The 21,482-nt window shown below is 45.9% G+C and overlaps 1 protein-coding gene across 7 annotated transcripts in view; it reads right to left on the reverse strand.

Moving 5' to 3' along the window:
- Znf618 (zinc finger protein 618) overlaps positions 1-21,482 on the reverse strand; it is a 167,790-nt gene that overhangs the window by 7,735 nt on the left and 138,573 nt on the right. For 2 of the 7 annotated variants that reach the window (XM_034502813.2, XM_076934826.1), the window contains 5 exons: positions 11,795-12,034; positions 9,140-9,223; positions 7,261-7,305; positions 6,284-6,361; positions 669-770 (listed from right to left, as the gene is read on the reverse strand). In XM_034502813.2, the coding sequence (XP_034358704.1) occupies positions 669-770; positions 6,284-6,361; positions 7,261-7,305; positions 9,140-9,223; positions 11,795-12,034 (549 nt within the window). The remainder of the gene's footprint in view (positions 1-668; positions 771-6,283; positions 6,362-7,260; positions 7,306-9,139; positions 9,224-11,794; positions 12,035-21,482) is intronic. The other 5 variants (XM_076934825.1, XM_034502815.2, XM_034502814.2 and 2 more) reach the window with 5 other exon arrangements.

The raw sequence follows: 21,482 nt of genomic DNA on the forward strand, positions 1-21,482 counted from the left end.
AGGGGTTCTCGCTGTGACTCTGGCTTTAAGTAGTACACACACACACACACACACACACACACACACACACACACACACCTTTTTCCTGGCCTTCTTTTGCCTGTCTGTGAGTTAAGAATTCCTGCCTGAGTCCTAAGGACAAGTAAGTATCATCTTCAGTCTCACAGCAAGTACAGGTGTTAGCAATGAGAGGTGGGCTATAGATGCAGTAGGGAGACAGGGTACAGATACAGTGGGGAGAGAGCCTATAGATGCAGTGGGGAAACAGGGTACAGATGCAGTGGGGAGAGAGCCTATAGATGCAGTGGGGAGACAGGGTACAGATGCAGTGGGGAGACAGGGTACAGATGCAGTGGGGAGACAGGGTATAGATGCAGTAGGGAAACAGGCTACAGATGCAGTGGGGAGACAGGGTATAGATGCAGTGGGGAGAGAGCCTATAGATGCAGTGGGGCTGTAGGGTATAGATGCAGTGGGGAGACAGAGTATAGATGCAGTGGGAAGACAGGGTACAGATGCAGTAGGGAGACAGAGTATAGATGCAGTGAGGAGACAGGCTATAGAAACACTGGGGAAACAGGCTATAGATGCAGTGGGGAGACAGGCTATAGATACACTGGGGCTGTAGGAATTCCAGGGGCCCTGGGCTCCAGCATGCTGAGACCTACTGTTGTTGGCACTGTTCCTCTGGACCTGAGGTTTCCACTTTTCTTCCACTGCAGCAGGTGGAGATCGGGACTGGTTGGAGGTGATGTTGTTTTCATTGTCAGCTGCAGAACAAAGGGAGCAATGGATCACCCATTGCATAGATACTTGCATGCCCATGCTTGATGGGCAAAAGCAGGGAAATGAAAGCCTAGATGTCCATCAACTGATGAATAGATGACAGAAATGGGTACAAATACTCAATGGAATTTTACTCAACTAGGAAGAAAAAAATAAATCATGAAGTTTTCATGTAAATGACTGGAACTGGGAAAACATTATACTGAGTGGGATAACCCAGCTCAGGGGGAAAAAAAGCCACCACTTGGTCTCCTTCATATGTGAATCTCAGCTTCCACTCTTTAACTCTGTTTAGCCTAGAGTACTCTTCCCTTGTAGTCTGGAGACTAGGAAGAGGAAACTGGGAGAGAGGAGTGCCCTACAGGAGTGTGGATAGAACACAGGCAAAGTAAGTGGGGAATGGCAACAGTAGAGGTGTCAATATTTAAGCAGGGTAGGGGTGGTAGATCAGGGAGAGAGGGTGAGAGAGCTAACCAAAACCAAAGATGAACCGAAGAGCCACAGGAAAATTTACTATTTTGTAAGCAATTTAAAACTACAGAGATTGATGAGGGGCACCCATTGTAGCTTGATAATGCTTCTCCTAGAAGCAGTGGGTTGCCATACAAAATTCCTGGTGCCAGATGTGGGTTACCTCCAAAAGAGTGGGTCAAGAGGTTCCAGAGGGCCCAAAACAACACAGGTTCTTGTCAGTTCTCTTGGACACCAATCAGAACTACAGTGTAAAACCCCCGTGGCTGAAAACTCTACACACACCAGTTATAAGATAAAGAGAAAGCAAGTTGGAACTCACTGGAAATGGTATCTCACCCCCCCCCCCCCCCCCGGCTAACTTTCAAAGAGCCAGTTGTGATGCAGGCAGCTAGGAGAGAAAAGGCATCAAAGAACTTACCTAGTTGCGAATCTTACTAACTACAAAATCAACCTTCTAGGCAAAACATGCCCATGTGTGTAGTAGTGGTATAACTGTCATGTGATCCACTGATCACCCTCTGATTCAATTCGAGCCCCACTCCACAGGAAGGAATTCATGCTTAGTACTGTAAGCCAGGGTAACCATCCATAGTTAGGGAAGCCATAGACCCAAGGGTATAACTTATTACTATGGCTTAACTAAAATGACTAAGCACCTCTTTCATACAAATAGACAAAAACTACTATCAGCGGTAATCAGAGAAGCTTCTTTTCTCCGTGAATATAAGTGGATGCAGAGATTCATGGCTGTCCAGGGTACCAAGGATAAGTGATATCTGAGTGTACTACCCATTTTCAGGCTCAGGGAAATTGAGGATGAGGGATCAGGAAGAATGGAAGAGCTAAAGACAGGGAGAAGGGCTGAAAAATGTCACCTTCTAGGCACTACACAACCATTATAGTCATAAACTCAGAGCAGCTATGGTTACCTGCACTGACCCTATAGAAGACCGTCCCTGTCAACAATCAGCCATGGATGTGGGAAGGGCTGTGGAGCTCTGTCCCTTACTATTATACTGTTAGCTATAATAGACCCTGGGTGGTGGGAATTAATCATCTTCAATTGCTTGCCCATTGCTAAGCTCACCATGATCCAATGGATAATTCTAATCCCAGGGTCACACAGACAGCTGTAGTTAAATTCAGTAAGTCACAAAACAAACCAGACAGGCGGACCATGAGGAACTGCTTTTGGGGGGAGGAGAGAAGTGGGGGGTTGGCAGAAGCTGAGAAAGGGAAGGAATGAGAATAGTTAGGTTGCATTCTCTACATATTCAAATATCCCAGACTCTGAAATGTGTGGACTGAAACACTTCTGCTTCCAAGCACTTCAGAAGAGGGATACTCAACTTGTACCTCCAACAGGTGATGGAGTAAGGTCAGGCTAGGCTATAGAAAATATCACAGTCTTTGAATACATCACCTCTGCAGCCCTCATCTCTGGGAGGAAAGGTTTGAAAAACTCTTACAGTGGAAAAGAGGAATTCTGAAGTCGTGAAGTGGTTCAAGGGATCAGAAATCAGGATTGGCCACCTCCCCAGTCTAAAACAGAGAACCACTGATTTAATTTATTCTCTGCAAACATTGCTGGGCACCTCTTAACTGTGCTCTCCACCCCTACTGGTGAGGGCTGCAAGGGCCCAGCTCTGAGGGGTCAAGTCCACTGACTCCAACAGGGTAGACCACAGTTCCAGCGTAAATGTTAAAGGCCATGCAATCTAAACGGAGCTCATTCCCGGAGTGAGAATCCTGGTCTAATTATCACTGATTTGATAACCCTGACAAGTGAATTTAATCACTTTTGCTTCAGACTCCTTTTTCTTGGTATGTGTGTGAGCATATGCAGGTGTGTGTGTGCATGCCAATATGTGTGAAGGCCAGATGACAATCTTAACTGTTGTTCTTAGGGGCCGCTCCCCTCATACCCGCTTTATTTTATTTCATTTTATTTGATACAGACTCTATCAGTGGCATTACCTTACTAGATAGGCCAGGCTGGCTAGCCAGGGAGCCCTAAGGATTCACCTCCCTTTGCCTCCCGCAGCTAGGATTACAAGTGTGCACTGCCATGCCTAGTCATTCTATGTGGATTTGGGGAACTGAACTCAGATCCTCATTCCTGCAAGGCAAACACTGTACTAAGAGTCATTTTTCCAGCTCTTTAGCATCCTTTTCTGTGAAATGGAATTAATGTGGCATTTAGGGAGCTACTTTGAGAGTTAAATGGTGAACATATGTAAAACTCTCAGACCAAGACCCAGCAGCAAGTATCAGTTGCAATGACGCTAGTTATGAGCTATGCCAGAGATTGTTTTCTAGGTCTTTATATAGGGGGTGGAAATGTCAACATTTGTAGTTTCCTATACCACAGTCAACACACCTGACCCATGGCCAGCACCCAACACATGGCAAGCACTCACTACCATTCACTATAGTTGGCCTTGTGACTGCTAGTCCCACTCCTGACCTGTCACCAGACCAGACAGTTTCCCTTCAGCATGTAAGTTCACTAGTGTGAATTAGCCTGTGTCATTCAGAGGCTCTTAATGAGATTGGTGTTACTCGAGGCTGATCCCCTTATCAGCGGCACTGTGAACTGTGCAGCTCACAATGCTTAATTTCCCTCCATGAAGCCAATCCTTTAATCCTGATTCAGTCTGGCTGGGATTCCACCTGGCTTTGCACTGGATTGCGGGGAAGGCATTCTCTGGCTGTGCTGGACCAGCACAAAGCAGCCCCTAAAAGACTCTGAACAAGCCAAGATGCTGGTGGACAGTGAGGCCATTTCCTGGTTCAGTCTGGACTTGAATCACTATAGTTAGTTCTGTCTGCTATCTGCCAGAATGATGGGGAAACACCCATATCCAAACTCACACCTAGTTACAACTTTCTGCAGGACACACACACAGAAAGAGAGAGAGAGAGAGAGAGAGAGAGAGAGAGAGAGAGAGAGAGAGAGAGAGAGAGGAGAGACAGAGACACAGAGACAGAGACAGAGACAAAGAGATAGAAAGAGAGACAGAGAGACAGCGGCAAACAGAAACAGAGACAAATAGAGACAGACAGAAAGTAGGGTATGAATGAATATGAATTAACCATGGTTAACTTTGGGAGGCTGGGCTGTAAGGCTCAGGAACCAGCCGTGGTACCCAAAGAAAGGGACCATGGCTACCACCCTCCAGGGCTGTAAGTTCCCATTGAGGGCATGCGTAAATGCTTTGAACCATCACTGGCTGATTGTGGAGTCATTAGGAGATTGGAGACACTTGAAATGTGAGGCAAAGACATTAGGCAACAGGAGTCTGTGTGTCCTTGCTTTAAAGAAGGTGACAGTTTTCTGCCTGAAGTCTCATGACCTTTAGGAATGTGGGGATCCAGGGAGTGGAATGTGGTGGTTTGAATAAGAATGGCCCTCATAGGCTTATATATTTGAATGCTTGCTTATCAGGGAATGGCACTAGTTGAGAAGGATTAGGAGGTGTGGCTTAGTGAAGTAGGTGTGGCCTTGTGGAAGAAAGTGTGTCACTGGGGGGCGGGTGTTGGGGTTTCAAAAACCAAAGCCAGGCCCAGTGTCTCTCTTTTCCTGCTGCCTGTGGATCTGGATGTAGAACTCTCAGCTACGTCTCCAGCACCTTATCTGCCTGTGTGCCACCATGCTCCTTGCTATGATGATAATGGACTAAACCTCTGAAACTGTAAGCCAGCCCCAGCTAAATGCTTTCTCTTGTAAGAGGTGCTGTGGTCATGGTGTCTCTTCCCAGCAACAAAACAGTGAGTGAGACAACCTAGACAGTTGAGCTAGTCAGGCTCAATCTGGAAGATTACCTGAAAGCTTTGTAAACCTCAGGGGACACAAATGATAACAACTATGTCAACTACTCAGCCCCCATCATACACCACACACATTTCATACAATACTACTTTTCATTTCTTTGATTTTTTTTTTTTTTTGAAACGAGGTCTGTGTCTCCAAGTAAGGCCTTAAATTTGTGATCCTCCTGCCTCAGGTTCCCAGGGGGCTGAGATTATAGGTGTGTTCCACTGCCCCACTTCATGTGTTATTTCAAATGCCTCTAGAAGATCTATCTGGATGGACAGGTACTAGCTGCCCCATTGCCCAGATGCACAGTTCCTTTTGCAAAGTGTTGAGTTGTTACTGAACAGAGCCTTCCACCACAGTCCTAGGATGGTCATGTGCCAACAGAGACAGCATTTAGGATCTGTGTCACTTGTGTAACCCCTTGCCTCTCCCCACACCTATCAGTCAGAGCTTAAAGCTTCTGAGTATCCAGGGTGTATAGGACTGTAAGAGGGAAGGGATCTGAATCCCTGAGTACCCACATGGGAAGTCCCTAGGCAGGCTTCTTGCAATGCCTGTGTGGCTACATAGTAACTGTTTGTGGAAGTGCTGGGGCCTGGGGACTCTCCTTATTGACACACAGTAATTCTGACTAAGCAGAATTTGACCAGAAGCTGGTGCCACTGTAATTAATGTCTGTGGATACTGACTGGAAAGCTGTGCTGTGCCATGGCAAAGGTGAAGGCTGGCAGTGGATGGCTGAGCCTGTGAGGGAGAGTGGTCCTAGCCCTAGTAGCCCGTGGATTCCCTCTGCCCCAACCTCTCCCTGCTCGCTCCTTCATAAGCTCCAGTTTGAGAACCAGGGCTTTGGAGAGGTGGAAATGGTGAGTTTACAGGAAGCACAATCTACCTAACTGCTGGCCTCTCTACCATCAGCTCATGTTCACCTTGGACCCAATTACAGGTCTCCTTTTCTGGCCTGCAACCTCTGGGAAGCCCATCTTCCTCCCTCCTCCCAAAACCACCCTGAGAAAGAGCTGAAATGCCAGAGTTCAGACTAGCCAGTGATGAAGGGTGAGCTGGCTGGGGCCCAGAAGGTAAGTTCCCGGAAAGTGGCAGTGATGTGTGTGTCTGGTTATGGGTGGAGTGGGGAGGGTGTGTGTGATCTGGGCGGGTTCTGCTGGTTGCTTCCACTTGTGTGTTTGGGGGCCCTTTTGGCCTTACCTGCGTGGGACTGCATGTGCTCCAGCAGGTTGCTGTAGAACTGAAACTGGATCCCACAGGCGCCGCACGTGTAGGGTTCTGGGGAGACAGGTGGGCATGTGACAGGTGGCCCATACTCGGGCACCCTGACACTGGGCTGCAGGCAGCTTTGAAGGTGGGGATCCAGGTGCATACTTGGGGCCCTGGGCCCAGCCTGTCCACTGGCCTGCCACTATCCTGGAGACAGAAAGGCTAAGGAGAGGCAGGAGCACAGAGAGGGGCAGCCACACAGATACAGGATGCTAACTCAATGGGCCTGCTGCTTACTGAGTGCTTACTCCGTGGCAGGCACTGTTCTGAGCATATGGGAAAGACAACATCCAGGCACCAAGAACTCCCAGGAAACAGAGTCTGTCCCTTGGGATTCACAGCTTAACCCTCTGCCCGTGAGACCACAGGAGGGTCACTGCTCACAGAAGGAACAAATGAATGGATGCACAGATGAACAAGGAAACTCATGATGAGAGGGGGAAGCAATGAGAGAAAGAGAAAGAGAAGAGGAACTGAGGCAGTGGGGTATGACTGGAGGAGCAAGAGGATGGGCTGAGCAGAACAGGGTGCACCGACACCAAAAGCTCAGAGTATCCAGGACTCACACTGGTGCCTGGCAAAGAGGATGATGGGAGGAAAGAAAGAAAACATTGTTAGGTAGAAGGGGGTGGGAAGAGAGGGAGGAAAGTGGCTTGAAGAGAAGTCCTGAGGCTGTCTGGATAACCAGAGGTGGGTAACCTGTCCCCCCTCCTGTGTGCTCAAGGGGGTTCCACCTACCCGTGCACCTCTCTCCACTCTCTGGGGCCCTTCCTCAGCAGCCTCCCAAGGCTATTACTTGGAGTTACCCTGAGGGCAGCCCAAGGTCTGTCTATACCTCAGGGAGGCCAGCAGAGTCATTCTCTGCCCTGCCTTGCCCTCTTCAACCCCCCAGGAGGACCATCACTTACTCTGCAGGAGAGGGAAAGGGTTGGAAATCAGGGGACTTGCAGTTTCTGCAAAAGAGAAACAGTTCAGCTAAGTGTTTTTCAGTCCTGGGGCTGTGATGTCATCACAGCTGGTAAGCCAGGGGGCCCTCTCAGTGGAGGCAGCACCTCGTTGGGCACATAGTCTGTGTGGGAAGGTGGGTGAGAGGGTACTGGCAGAGAGGCACAGTCATCAGAGAAGACAGTGTCACGTGATACTGGTAGGGCCATTTCCTTAGGGTGCTCTGACAGGGAGGCTCTGTGGCTCAGGTATGATGCCCACGTAGACATACACTTGGCCACTTGGTTGTGTTCTGGCAAGTTCTCCTACTGTCTGGCATTGCCAGAGAGCGGGGCTGGCAAGCCTCCAATCTGGCAGGCAACAAAGTGGAATGCAGGCAGAGTATGAGGGTTCTGGCTGCCCCTGCAATCTGGGGGACCTGGGGCTACAATGGACTTATCCTGAGCCTCAGTTTCCTCATGCAGAAAGTGGGAGTAACCGGAACACTATCCCTACAGGACTGTGGTAAGGGTGAAAACAGATACAACACACAAAGCTCTGAACACATGCTAGCCACGTTGTAAGTGCTCAAGAAATGATGGCTGCCAGCAGCAGCAGCCCATGACAGTGCCATCCCTACACAAACGTTAGCCCTGGTGGCAGGAGAGGTGTAGGGGGTACAGCACGGCTTGGGTGGGGAGACCAGGGCATGACCGGAGACCTTGGTTCTAGCTCCAGCCTGCCACTTAATCCTCTGTGGCCCCAGGCAGGTCATGCCATCCCTCTTAGACCAACCCCTTACAGAAGCTCGGAGGATCACAGTGAGAACCCAAGTAGTACTTGTGCCAACTGCCTGGTTTACACCAAGGTAAAATAAGGCAAATGACGTCCAATGTAACAACCCCCCCCCCCCCCCTGTGTTCTCTGGCGCTGTTTATGCTCCTTAAGTTACTTCCAGCCGAGGAGGAGTTAAGTCTAGGCCACTTATGGGAGCCAGTAGAGCAGAGGTCAAACCTGAGCTCGAGAGAGCTTGGGTCTACTACTAGGCAGAAGCTTCCCTCTGGTGTCTGTGCTCCTAACCATTTGCTGAAGCCCATGGTGGCCAAGGTGCACCCACTACTGGTATATACCAGGCAGTGTCAGCACTGGGGGGGGCATTCACTCAGGCCTAATATTCAATGACATCAACTTCACAGTGGCAGAAGGCCTGTCCCCTTCTGTCCTGGCCATCACTGTGCATACACCCTTCCTATCTCTTTCTAAGATAAGGATTGCTGGTGACCATCCATATTCCTGCCAAGGCTAAATAAACCCTGGAGTTGGGCCACTAGGATACAGTACAAGGCAGCCACCAGGTGGCAGCAAACACTACCAGGAGCTCTCAGGCCAAGCCATAGCACTGCAGGATCTAGAAGGGGGATCTGTTCTGAGGTTGGAGATCTAGTATGGGTGCAGAACCTGGGAGCTCTGGCTCCAGTATCTCTACTGCACCCCATTTGCCTCTCCGGGATAGAAAGCTGCTCCGTATGACATTACTCTTAACTTAGCAAATGACTCTCTTAGGGTTACCCATCTGGGCTGGCTAGGTTGATGCCCGAGTTTGTGATTAAGGAAGTTCCCCTCTCTTCTTTTGGCAAGGGCCAAAGGACAAAATGCAGCCCCAGAAGGGCATCCACAAATACAAAGGTTCCTTCTGCTTCTCATAAGCTCTGCTGTTTCTCTATTTCCCTACCCAGCCCCTCTCCCATCAAGCCCCACCATGCACCAGAAGACCCCAGTCATAGGTACCTGTTCTTCTGTGAGAGGTGACACTAGAGTAGAGCCCAAACGTGATGTCACATGTCACACCACAGGCACACTCACCGTTGGAATTTTGCGAGCTGTTATTGGTCTCTTCAAAGTGGTTCTGTGCTTTGCTTTCTACTCGACGATTGAAGGCGTTTTCTGCTGTGAGGAGTCAGAGAGGGGGGGTGATGTACCATGGGAATGGTCAGCTTGTCTGTCAGGGTCGAGTGGGCAGGAGGCCCCTGGAGCTCAGAGAATGTGTGTCTGGGAGATAGAGGGATGGAGAGGGAAGGGGTGACCTGCCCAAGGACACACTGGTGAAATGAAGATGGCAAACAGGTCAGGGCCCCATTTTCTACTCCAGGGCCATATATGTAAGGACGAGTCATTACAATGAACTTTCTTGTTTTCTCTGAAAGATTTTGATGCTACACTCCTCCTCCCCCCTCCCCCCCCCATGAGGATTGAGGATGTCAGCTCATTTTCTGGAGGTAGCTTTGACCCAACAAGAATCCCATACCCTGTAGAGGCCTTTGGGCACTGTAAGGAACAAGCTCCTCTGTGTCCCTAACAGCCTGGGTTGAGTACCTCCAGACAGCACGTAAACTGACAGAAGCCCATTCAGTCTCTATGTACAGAGGGTGAGGGGCTAACACTGTTGAGCACTAACTGAATACTAGATAATCCTCCCAACATCAAGAGGCTGTGCAGTATTACTCACTCAACAGGCAGAGAAGGAAATTGAAGCTGCCAGGCTCCTGGCCCCACTAGGATAGCATACGAGGCTTTATCTGGGGTAGATGCCTCCCCCGTAAGAAGAAAGATATGCATTTCTCTGCCTTATTCTGCTCACAGGGAAACAGGCAGGTAGGTATTTCAGGTAAAATATAAATCCATGTGTGCATGTCTGCCTGCACACAAACAGCCGTATTCTCCAAGATAATGACAGTGACAACTTCCACCTGTCACACGCAACATTTCACTGTTCCTGCCACCTCTGCTCCTAACCTGGTGCCCTTGGACCTGACCAGATGGTTTGCCCAAGTAAGATCCACCACAGGGTTTCCAAGTCTTACAGAGGCAGCCGCTGATGTGCCCATGATTTGCTAGACACTTGCCTGCAGATAGTGACATTCAATGACTGACAAATGCCAGTCCCCACAGACTGCTCTGCAGATGCTACAGACCTTTAAAAACTCAGCCACAAAGTTCAGAAGAGAGTAAAGTCAAAAAAGCCATGACCTACAATCTGATGAGTCGATGTCTACCACCCAGGAGACCAGAGTGGACAATCTTTCTAATTCTTTTAAGGTGCCATGGACGGAACCCCAAGCAAGGCCTCCACAATCACTCTTATCACTGAGCTATCTCCCCAACCCCCTTTTCTTACTTTAAGACAGGGTCTAACAAAGTTGATTAGTCTGGCCTTGAACCCACTCTATAGCCCAAGCAGGTCTTATACTTTTGATCCTCCTGACTTAGCCTCCTACCTGCAGGCAAAAACACAACTGTCATACACAGCACTTGAAAAGTCTACATTTAAGTTTGGCCGACTCCCCTCCTTTTGGGAAATATAAGTACAGTAAACACAAAACCACAGCCTGGCCCAAATTAGCTTCTTAAACCAGAGGAAAGGCAAGCAGAACTAATTACCTAGCCAGGTTACCAATGAATACTAGGTTACCAATGAATGACCTCGATGGCTCATTCATCTGACCCTCAATGCAAACATTCTGTACATTTAAGATATCTTTGACCTCCTGAAAGCAATTGAAAGACCCAGAGCCTCAGAAAGTATAGCACCATCATCTGGGTAGGTGGTCTAAGGCTTTTCTCATGCAAGTCATCCCAGGACTCCTGGAAGTTGGTACCTAGCACATAGTATATCTTCTACTTTGGAAGAGATAATCACTGGGGATCTTGCTACCCAGTCACCTTCTGGAGCCACGGCCCGTTTTTGCATAGGCCTGTAAACTTCTGGAGCTGACATCCACTGGTTTCCTGCTGGCCCTCTACCTCCTGGAGGGTTTCATGAGTAAACTCATGGGAATGGGAGCCCACAAGGCAGAGCTGTAGTCAGCCGGCCCCATCTGATGGATAACATTTCTATGCTGAAATAGCTTGAGATAGTTTTCTGAAACTGAAACTGAAAGCCCATGCCAAGGGGTCCATACAGGGCTGATGGTCACAGACTATAGTGTGGTCACAATAAAAAATGATACCTACCATCCTGCCATGGGACCACTGTGAAAGGGATGTAGCAGGGGGGAGTGGGGATTGTGGAACAGGGAAAGTGCAAACACCTACTGTGAAAGAGGCATGAACCATTACCCTGCAGGAACATGGCCCAGGAGCCAGATTTGATGTCTCAACACAGCCAGAAACCCAAACCTCTTTCTACACAGACTCTTCTCATGTTCAGATACTTCTTATTAATCTTTAATAAAAGGCTTTTAAACTTCACAAAGGCCAAATAAAACAGAACCCATTAGGCCATGATTTGGGAAAACCATCAAATTACTTTGAAAATGTTTGCAAATTTTGTTGTATAACCAACCCTCCAGTTGAGATTTATAACTTGGTCTGCCAGGGTTACAGAGGTTGCCAGAGGCCATGGGTCCCATCTGTACCAAAGCATAATGGGAATTCCAGTCTTGTTCTTGCAGGGGAACAGCTATGGCAGGTGGTGGGTGGGAACAGCAGGGAGGTGTGGGTAATAAAGACCGTCAGTACCTGCAGCTGCCTTGCTTGCTGGAGATCCCGAGTTTGGAGTTCGGAACGTCTGAGTTTGGGTAGCTGGAGGGGTGCGGTGTAAAAGGGAGGCGCATCGGACCACGGAGGCTGGAGCTTTTTTCCCCGACTGGTTTGTCTGGGTCTTCGCTGCCACGAAGCGTGGAGATGGGGTGACCTCTGGATGGGAGCACTCAGAACCGGTGTCTGGATCTTCCGGCGGCTCCCACCCGGGGGCGGTACCTGAGAGGGTCATGCTCTCAGTCCTTGAGGGCCCTTGGAGCCTGCCGAGCAAGTGGCCTCTCAGCCACGGGTCCCTGAATGCCCACTCTGACACCTCTCTGCCCAACCTGCCCTCATTCTATAGAAAGCAAGGGCTCAAGCTTCCACGAGGAGCCCAGCCCGAGAACCTTCGAAAGTCGAGAATCTTCCCTTGTTTTCCTTTCACCTTTAGGAAGCCTGACCTCTGGTTCATGCTCAGAGCTTCCTGTTTGCTCCTATCACCTCCGTGTAGTCTCTGAGGGTCTACATCTTCAGCCCTGGGGAATCTGGACTAGTTACCCCAGCCCCAAGAACATTTTCTAGCAAATCTGTTTCTCAGCCCTTTTCCTGCAAAGGGAATCTAGCTCATAAGCGATGGTGAGAAGCAGAAGGTGGTATTGGGGCTGCATAGTGGAGTGGGGAAGGAAGTGGGCTCTACAAAACTGGGAACTGCTCTTCTTAGGAGACTTGGAGCCTGCCTTTGTCATAGACATATGCCTGTTCCCTGTAAGGTTCCTTCCTTACTCATATCCTGAGAATGGTGGTCTTGGGTGGGCAGAGTGCCTTGAGCCTGGGCCTAAAGTGACTCACTCAGAAGAGAAGCAAGGGAGGCCTGCTTCATGAGACCATGGAAGGTCTACAGCTATGTGTCCCAACGGAAAGAACAGGACCAATCAGAGAGGGGATTCCAGAAACCCCGGGAGTGAGTACCATCCTGAGAGCCCCACATGTACATGGGGCCTGGGTCACTGCTCTGAAGCAATTTGGCTTTCTGGCTCCATGAAGGAGGTCCTTGTTACAATCCGGCTCTCAGTGCAATGCCCATTCTGGAAGTCGGGAGACTCAAACGTCCATGTCAGAGGCTGAGATAAAAGGTTTGCAGCCCTCAGCTTCCAGTCATTCCTCATACTGATGCAGAAGCCAAGACCCAAGAAATCCAGGACCCGTGCAAATCACAGCTCTCTTCCACCAGGGGCTAAGCACGCCTCATACCTCAGAGATGCTTGTCTTTATAAGGCCAGCTGTGCCACAGGAAGGAGAGTCATTCAGTCACAGCTCTAACATGATCCAGCATGGCTGAGGAGAGTCCCAGGGCCTCGGTATGAGGAAAGCTTAAGAAGCTCATACTGGCAAAGGAAACCTCACATGCTTTCCCTTTCTTTCTAACTTGAGTCAAACAGGAAGGATGGCTTAGGTGATGGTTTCTCCCAACACATTCAACAGTGTGTTGCTGCCCCGGGAACACCTCTGACTGTTGACTGTCTCCCATCGGGAGGAACAATTTAGGGCTGGAGGCTCACTCTCAGGCCTATACTGAGGCCGGAGAGGCCAGCCCATCATGGAAGCCTAGCTCCAGGGCTTCTGGCCTCAACAGTCCTGGACTCCCAATTCTACAGGGCACATAGTTTCCCCCTGCCTAACCCAACTGATGAGGCAGGATGGCCCTCTCTGTGTGGGTAGCCTCACAGGGATTCAGTGAGACATCTAGAAAGCCAGAGAGAAACCCTTAAAAGTAACCGCTCCACACAAGAAAGTTGTTACTGATGGTCCTGCTTAGAGGCAGGAAAACTAAGGCCGAGGAGCTCTAACGTGGTTCTCAAGGACACCCAGGAAGAAGGTGCTGGATGACATGGGATCTCATAAGCCTCAAGGAGGCCTAGGAATATCATAGATACCCTCCATGAATCATGAGACACTAATCCACACATCCAGAACCCTGGGTACAAGGACAGAGTCTATGAGCAGGAGCCTGGCAAGCTGCTTTCCTCAGAGACCTGTCTCTATTGCTGTCATGTCTGGGGATTGTTTCACATTTGATTCCTGCTGTGACAATCCTGGCATTCCTTATAGGAGGGACCTCAGGGCACCTATGAGACACCTGATTCAATAAACCAAGGTAATCATCTGTTCGCTCCAGCTGCCCTACCTGGGCCTTCTCGCCTCACCAGATTCTGCTAAGGCTCCTCACTTTCTTAACTCCTCTAACACCTGTTCTCCTTTGAGCTCAAGGCTTTCGTCCAGGCTGTTTCCTTTGATCCCATGTTACTGTGACTGTTAGACCTACATGCTACACCCAGACAGCACTTCCTCAGGAAGCCCTCCTTAAAAGTGCCTTTCTTGACCATTCGTCTACCTCATCACCTCTTCCTTTCCAGGAACTGACTGCCATCAGTGATGTGTGCTGTGGCCACAGATGACCCTGCTCTCTAAAGGCCCAAGTGGTCCAGTTTGTTCCCCTATCTTCATGCATTGAGTGTAGGACCTCATTGCCTGAGAGAATCACAGAGAGTGATGGAGACAACTCAGGCCATTCACCCATGCATGCACTGAAGAGCCAGAACAGTGAAACTTGGAATACCCAGGTTGAGTGCACCAGAAGTAGGAAGCTCAACAAGAGACTGTAACAGGGCCACTAGGCTCTCCTTCTACTCCTATTGCCCCAAAGGACAAAGCAGATGGGGTTGTAAAGGTCTGGTCACTACTTCAGGGTCACTCAATGGGTTGACCCTGAGCATGGATGGGTCCCAGCAGGTTCCCAACTGACATTACCCACCAGTCTGCCCATATACCCAACCATATGTTGACGTCATATGGAACACCATCAGCCTGGAGCTGCTACCTGGGCTTGCACTAGGGATGAGCATCTCTGACAGACTGGCTACTTCCCATTGTAAGAAATACACATGAGATTTTTATTCATAACATGCCTAAGCAATGAAAGGGTGCCAAGTCTCTCCTGTAGGAAGCTGAAAACCCAGGTAAGAAAAAAAAAAAAAAAAAGAATCAGAGAAAAGAGGCTAGAGAGACGTGGGTTGTCTCTACACTCTTTAAGGCAGAGGTGAAGCCAAGGAATCCTGTGCACGAAGGCTAAAGGTGGGAACGGGTGAAACTTTACAGTCTGGAAAGAAGACTTCTGGCCATGATACAGTTGCTGGGACAGGACTGGAGTTCCTGATGACAATTAAATCAAAGCTTGCAGCCCTCATCAATAGGTGTGTGATCCATGGTGCAGACCCGGGGAGTCTCAGGTCATTCCCAAAACTCTACTGGAGATAATAAGCTTGTAGGACAGAGTAGGGCCCTGTGGGCATACCTACTCACTGAACCTAAACCAAACGGACAGAGATCCAGGCAAGGCCTTGTGATGAGGCCAGATAGGGCAGGACAGAATAACAAAGAAGAGATAATTGAGCCAAGAAAGAATTCCAGAAATGTGCAGTGAGGCTTCCTTAAAGGCTTTAGCTGAATTGTAAATCATTTGTGTAGAGTGAGTCTACAGAGAAAACAGCCGTGTGTGTGTGTGTGTGTGTGTGTGTGTGTGTGTGTGTGTGTGCATGCGTGCGCTCAGAGGTTTCAAAGAAGTTGCACAAGATTAGGAGATCTTTCTGGTCCCACCTGCCAGAAAGGGGAAGGCATGATGACTTCAGCAGAACGGCTCTGCCTTGGAAGAGCTACTGTAACCCTGGAAGAAGAGTGACTCTGGACTTGCTCTAACCCTTTCTCAAAACAAAACTATGAAGTGTCAAGCTGATCTGTAAGAAAATCTGTCAGAAAGGAGGAGATGCTTTTCAGAGGAAGAAAATACAACCTAGTTAAGCCCACAACATACCATCTACAATGTGCAGCATAAAACAATTACTTTTGAGGAGAACCAGAAAAATGTAGTTAAAAATCAAAAGAAAGACCAATCAGAAAAAAACAGAAATAAAACTGATGATAAAATTATGAATGATAAACCTTAAAGCAGCTATTAGACGTACCCAGTACCCAAAGGTTTAAAGAAGACTATGAATGTAACAGAGATCAAGGAGAGCTATTAAGAAGGAATTTGTAGAGATTAGATGTTGCAGAAGAAAAGATTAATGAATCTGAAAGCAGGGCAAACTGAAGCACAGAGGAATAATACGGCTGAAAAAAATAAACACTGACTGAACTGACTGTAAGCACTTTTGGGCATCTAATAAACATGCAATTAAAGTCTCAGGAGAGGAAAAAGAAATTAGGGAAGAAAAATATAAATCTCTTGGTCAAAGTTGATGAATCTCAGCAAAAACCAGGTTGGTAAGAACTAGTATTACTGGTTAGTACTTACAAGGTTTCAGAGGGCTGAAAAGATGAATCAATGGTTATGACCTAAATTCATGATAGACTATAATGCATCGAAGATGCATGCTATAAACCACAATGTGAAAAAGAGCTAATAGCAGAATATTAACAAAATAAATTGAAAATACTTTATTAGTACCACAACAGGCAAGAAAACAAGGGTGAAAATGAACAATATGAATGAAAAGAAACTCATAGTAGCAAATAAAATCCAATCCTGTCAATAAGCTATATTAAATGTAAATGTATTAAAATGTTCGATTAAAAGGAAATAGTTCTATTTTCTGCTTACTTTAACACTTACTGTACCATGACTATATGTTCCTTTTCTGTGTGACAGGGTTTCTCTATGTAGCCCTGGCTGGCCTGGAACTCACTAAGTAAACCAGACTGGTCTTGAATGCACAGAGAATCCTGTGCCTTTGCCTCCTGAGGGTTGGAATTAAAGGCATGTACCCTCATTCCTGGCTTATATGTTCCATTTTTAATTTGAAGCTTAAAAAGAAAAATTTAAAATATTCTAGAAGGGGAAAAGCACAGATTACTACAGCAGATAAAGAAGTTAGAACTAGCTATAGCTTTATACTTAAAATGGCAGAAAAAGACCAAACAAAAGTCTGGGGGAAAGAAACACCGTATAAACATCAGTAGAAAAGCCCCTCTGTGTGGCAGCCATAATATATTGTAGGGAAGATTACAGAAGAACTGATATGAGAGATAAAGAACACTGCACCATTTACAGTGATACTTCAGCTCTTCAAAGCACAATGACACCGTGTGTACATTTAACAGCAGACATCCAAACCAACTAGTCAAAACTGGATGCATCTTAAAAAGAAAATGGAAAAACTCAGCTGAGGCTTCTGAGGCTTTTGGGTTAGTACTTGATAAGACAAACCAATTTCTTTTTGAAGTAAAGAAAGGCCAGAGAGACTTGAACAATATCAATTTGACCTAATTGCCTAATTGATACTACAAAAAAAATCACACTCTTATTCATAATTAATTTTGGTAAATAAACATGGAAAATGCAGCAAAGAGAGACCAAACAATTGGTTGACCATAAAACAAAACTAGAGCTGGAGAGATGGCTCAGTGGTTAAGAGCACCAACTGCTCTTCCAGAGGTCCTGAGTTCAATTCCCAGCAACCACATGGTGGCTCATCTGTAATAAGCTCTAATGCCCTCTTCTGGTGAGTCTGAAAATAGCAATAGTGTACTCGTATACATAAAATAAATAAATCTTAAAAAAAAAATAAAAAATAAAACAAAACTAATAAATTCCAAAGATCAGAAATAACAATACATATTTGATCACAACAGAATTAAATTAAAATCAATTATAATTTTGAAATAATTACTTGTTTTTATATTTTAACTATAATATATTTAATAAATAGAAATATATACTAATTATATTTTGTTAGTATATATTATATTTTAATAAATTAATTGTTAACTTATTAAATTTACTAGATTATTGTTATATATTATGTATTTAATAAATATAAATATATAATATATAATAAAATTAAATATAGAAAATTTAAATAATTATGTAGAAAGAAAATTCATTTTCTAAATGATGTTTCCTATGAAGAAAATGCCAGGTTTGAGATTATAAGTGTTGAATTTTTATTAAAGTATTTATAGAAAGCAATTTCAGCTCTATATAAATTTTTTAGAAAATGGAAGAGAAGGGGATTTTCTGTGAAACTGCTTCTATAAAACAGAGTTGTTATGACACACAATAAATTAATTAATTAATCAATTTAATTTAATTAGTAAGGACATTATAGGAAGAACATGGCACTAGTTGGAGTTACAATGGCTAACTTACCTTTAAAAACTATAGCTAATCTGTGGATATGTATGTGATTGTGCACATGTGTGTTAAGGGTGCACTCATCTGTGTGTGTACATATGCAGGTCAGAGGTCAACCTCAGATAGCTTTATTAGTTGTCTACATTATTGTTTTTGCAGTTTGTGTTAATGTTGGACTGCATGTAATTTGCTTTATGATATGGCTACAAGCCTATGGGGGCCGGGGAGTAGAATGTGGTGGTTTGAATAAGGATGGCCCCCATAGATTTATACATTTGAATGCTTGGTCATCAGGGGATAGCACTACTTGAAAAGGATTAGGAGACATGCCTTGTTGGGATAGATGAGGCTAGACGTTAACCTCAGATCACTTAATTAGTTCTCCACATTATTGTTGGTGCTGCTGTTGGCAGTGTTAGTAGTAGCATGTTTGAGGTAGGTCTTCACTGAATCCAGAACTCACTGTTGTGGCTAGCCTGGCTGGCTAGCAAGCACTCGGTACTCCTCTCCATTCCTACCCCAGTACTGGGATCAACAGCATGAGCTGCCATATTCAGCTCGTAAGTGGATGCCGGGGAACCAAATTAAGGTCCTCACACTTGCATATCCGGCGTTTTACCCAATGAGCTTTCTGCCAGCCTCAACAGCTAGCTGTCCTCAAACACATACCTGCCAGATGATCTAGCCATACCACAAAGACTCGTACACATAGTTATGGCCGCTCCATTTGCATGAGGTCCAAGGTGGAGACAATCTAAATATCCACCCAAGAGTAAGTTGACAAAGGCTGGATGATGTCTATCATATATTGCTTGCCATTCAGTGCTTTGGTCAATGACAGACCACAGTGTATGGTAGAGACTCCATAATGTCATACCACTTAAAAAAGGTCACAGTTGTCTTATTTTGTGTAAATTATACACTCTGATGCTTGCACAACAAAATACCCTAATGCATTTCTCAGACGGTGCTTGTCCTTAAGTGATGTATGGCTGTATTCATTCACTGAAAGGAGTGAACTATAGAAAGGCAGGCTAGCGCTCAATGATGAAGCATATTCTGTCATAGTCCACATATGTTGGAAATGCAAATTCATAAACAATAATATAGGTAGACTGGTGACTGCTGGGGGATGGAAATATGGTAAGTAAGGGATGACAAAAGGGCACAAGGTGACTGTGGACTTATACTCATTATCTGAATTTTGTTGCAACCCTGGACCAAAGCTTACTGCTTTTACTCTGCAAATAGTGGGAACTTTGTGATAGGATTAACATATTTCACTGGTGGTGTTTTGTGTTTTAAAGATTCATCTCTTGATAAAAGATCCTTAGTAACACCCCATTGGTTGGTCACAGGGCACATTCCTAATCTAAGATTGTAGTTTCCTGCCCTTGGGAGACTTTAGTTAAATGTCAGGAAAAGCCCAGAGAAATTTTGTATCGAAGTGAGTAGAAAAATGCCCTTAAAAGAAAGTTACGTGCTCAAGCTATGCTAATATCCTGTAATTCAGAGCTCCTCTGCAAACGCTGCACTGGGGCGGCATCTTTAGTGTGTGCTTCTGTATCTGTATAGGTGTGTGTATATACAACCAGTTGTATACATCAAATATATACTATTTTGAAACAAATTTTGACAAAGAAGAGACATCCCAATGTTGGATGTCCAACTTTCTTCGGCTCATGCCACACTCTGATTTTCTGATATTCTCAACAATCTTAATAAAACATAGGCACAATGATTCATTAAAAAAAAAACATGCCATTCACTACTCTACCAAAAAAATTGTTAAGAATCCACATGATCATCTTAACAGAAGAAAAAGCCACATAACCCTAATTTACAGGCCCAACTTCCAGCAGGCTCCAAGTGAAGGGTGGCCTGAGCTGACGAGGCCCTTGAGAATCTGCTGCAGCTGATACAACAGGGAATGATGACAATATGGCACCAAACAGTGAGACTGAACCCTGTGATGGGGAGCAGGCAGGTGCACATACTCATCTCTCCCATTCAACATTGTAACACACCCTAAAGCAGGGCTCTGAGGAGCATAACGCCCTTACGTATCAGAAAGAATGAAGGCCAGAAAGGAGAGAGTTTTTATTAGCAGATCACTTTCTCATGAGCAAGAGATCTACAGGAGAAGGAACCTATGAGAAACAACAAACTGATAAACTTGCAGGATACAGATCCAGAACACAAAATTCTGCTGCTCCTATACAACGGCAGGAACAATCTGGAAATTCAAGTTTAGGAATTACAGTAGCATCACAAGTCACACAGTATCTAATGAAACAGGTGTTAAGACTGAGGAGTACACAGTCTGAGAGAAACTAAAGAAGTCCCAGATCCCTGGAGGGCTACACTCTGGCCAGGGATTGGCTAGGAGACCCAACACCACAGCCATGGATGGGCCAAAGTTCCCATATCATAGCCATGGATGGGCCAAAGTTCTAATATCATAGCCATGCATGGGCCAAAGATCCAACATCATAGCCATGGATGGGCCAAAGATCTAACAGCACTGGAATGCCAGCACTCTCCAAATTCATCCACAGATTCAATGTAATCCCAAACAAAATTTCAACTGATTTTTCTTTCTGCCCCCACTCCCCCTCCTCTCTCCTTTGCCTCTTCCTCCTCCTCCCTCCTTTTAGTCTTCCTCCTCCCTCTCCTTCTCTTCTTTGGTACCTCTCTTCCTCTATTCTCCTCACCTTTCTTCATCATTGTTATAACATTTATGTGAAAAAATTAAGTTCCTGGATGAGCTATATATTTTTTTTAAATAGAAGAATAAAGTAAAAAACCTAAGAAGAGCCGTTTTAAGATCTCCTAAAGAGCTGTAATAAATAAGACCGATGTGTGTATGAAGATAGAAAAACGGGTCAATAGAAAAGAAAGCCATTCACCCTTAGACACTCAGCTAGTCACAGCAGGGTACAGAGGCACTGAACAAGGAAAGGTAATGCCAAAAAACAGTGTCAGAGGACTACAGTCTATACAGAATAAGCGCAACCTCATGCCTCACCTCAGTCACAGGTGAATGCAACTCAACTGCAGACCTAAGTATGGATGTTAATAAGGTCTGGAACACTTCTAACCAGAACAAACAAGAGCCTCACCATTCTGAGGCAAGCAAGGATACCCAAGGAACAATCCAGAAAGCACCTACTATACAAAGGAATGATAAAGTATGCTTCATGAATGACAGTCACTTGCTCATCAGTAGGTGCTGCATAGAAACTACCAGGTCTGCCAGAGAAAACACCCGTGTGACGAGGAATGTGGGCCAACTGGAATGGACAAGACTTTCAACAGCCAATGAAAAGACAAACAACCAAACTTTAAAAAAAAAAAAAAAAAAAAAAAAACTTAGAAAATCATCTACACAAATATTTTCCAGACTTAGAAAATCATCTACACAAATATTTTCCAGACTAAAGTAAGAAGACAGACAGTAATTCAATGCAGAGAGCATGAATATCACCAGCTACCAGG

The sequence above is a fragment of the Arvicanthis niloticus genome, chromosome 5, assembly GCF_011762505.2.
Source record: "Arvicanthis niloticus isolate mArvNil1 chromosome 5, mArvNil1.pat.X, whole genome shotgun sequence".
NCBI lineage: Eukaryota > Metazoa > Chordata > Mammalia > Rodentia > Muridae > Arvicanthis > Arvicanthis niloticus.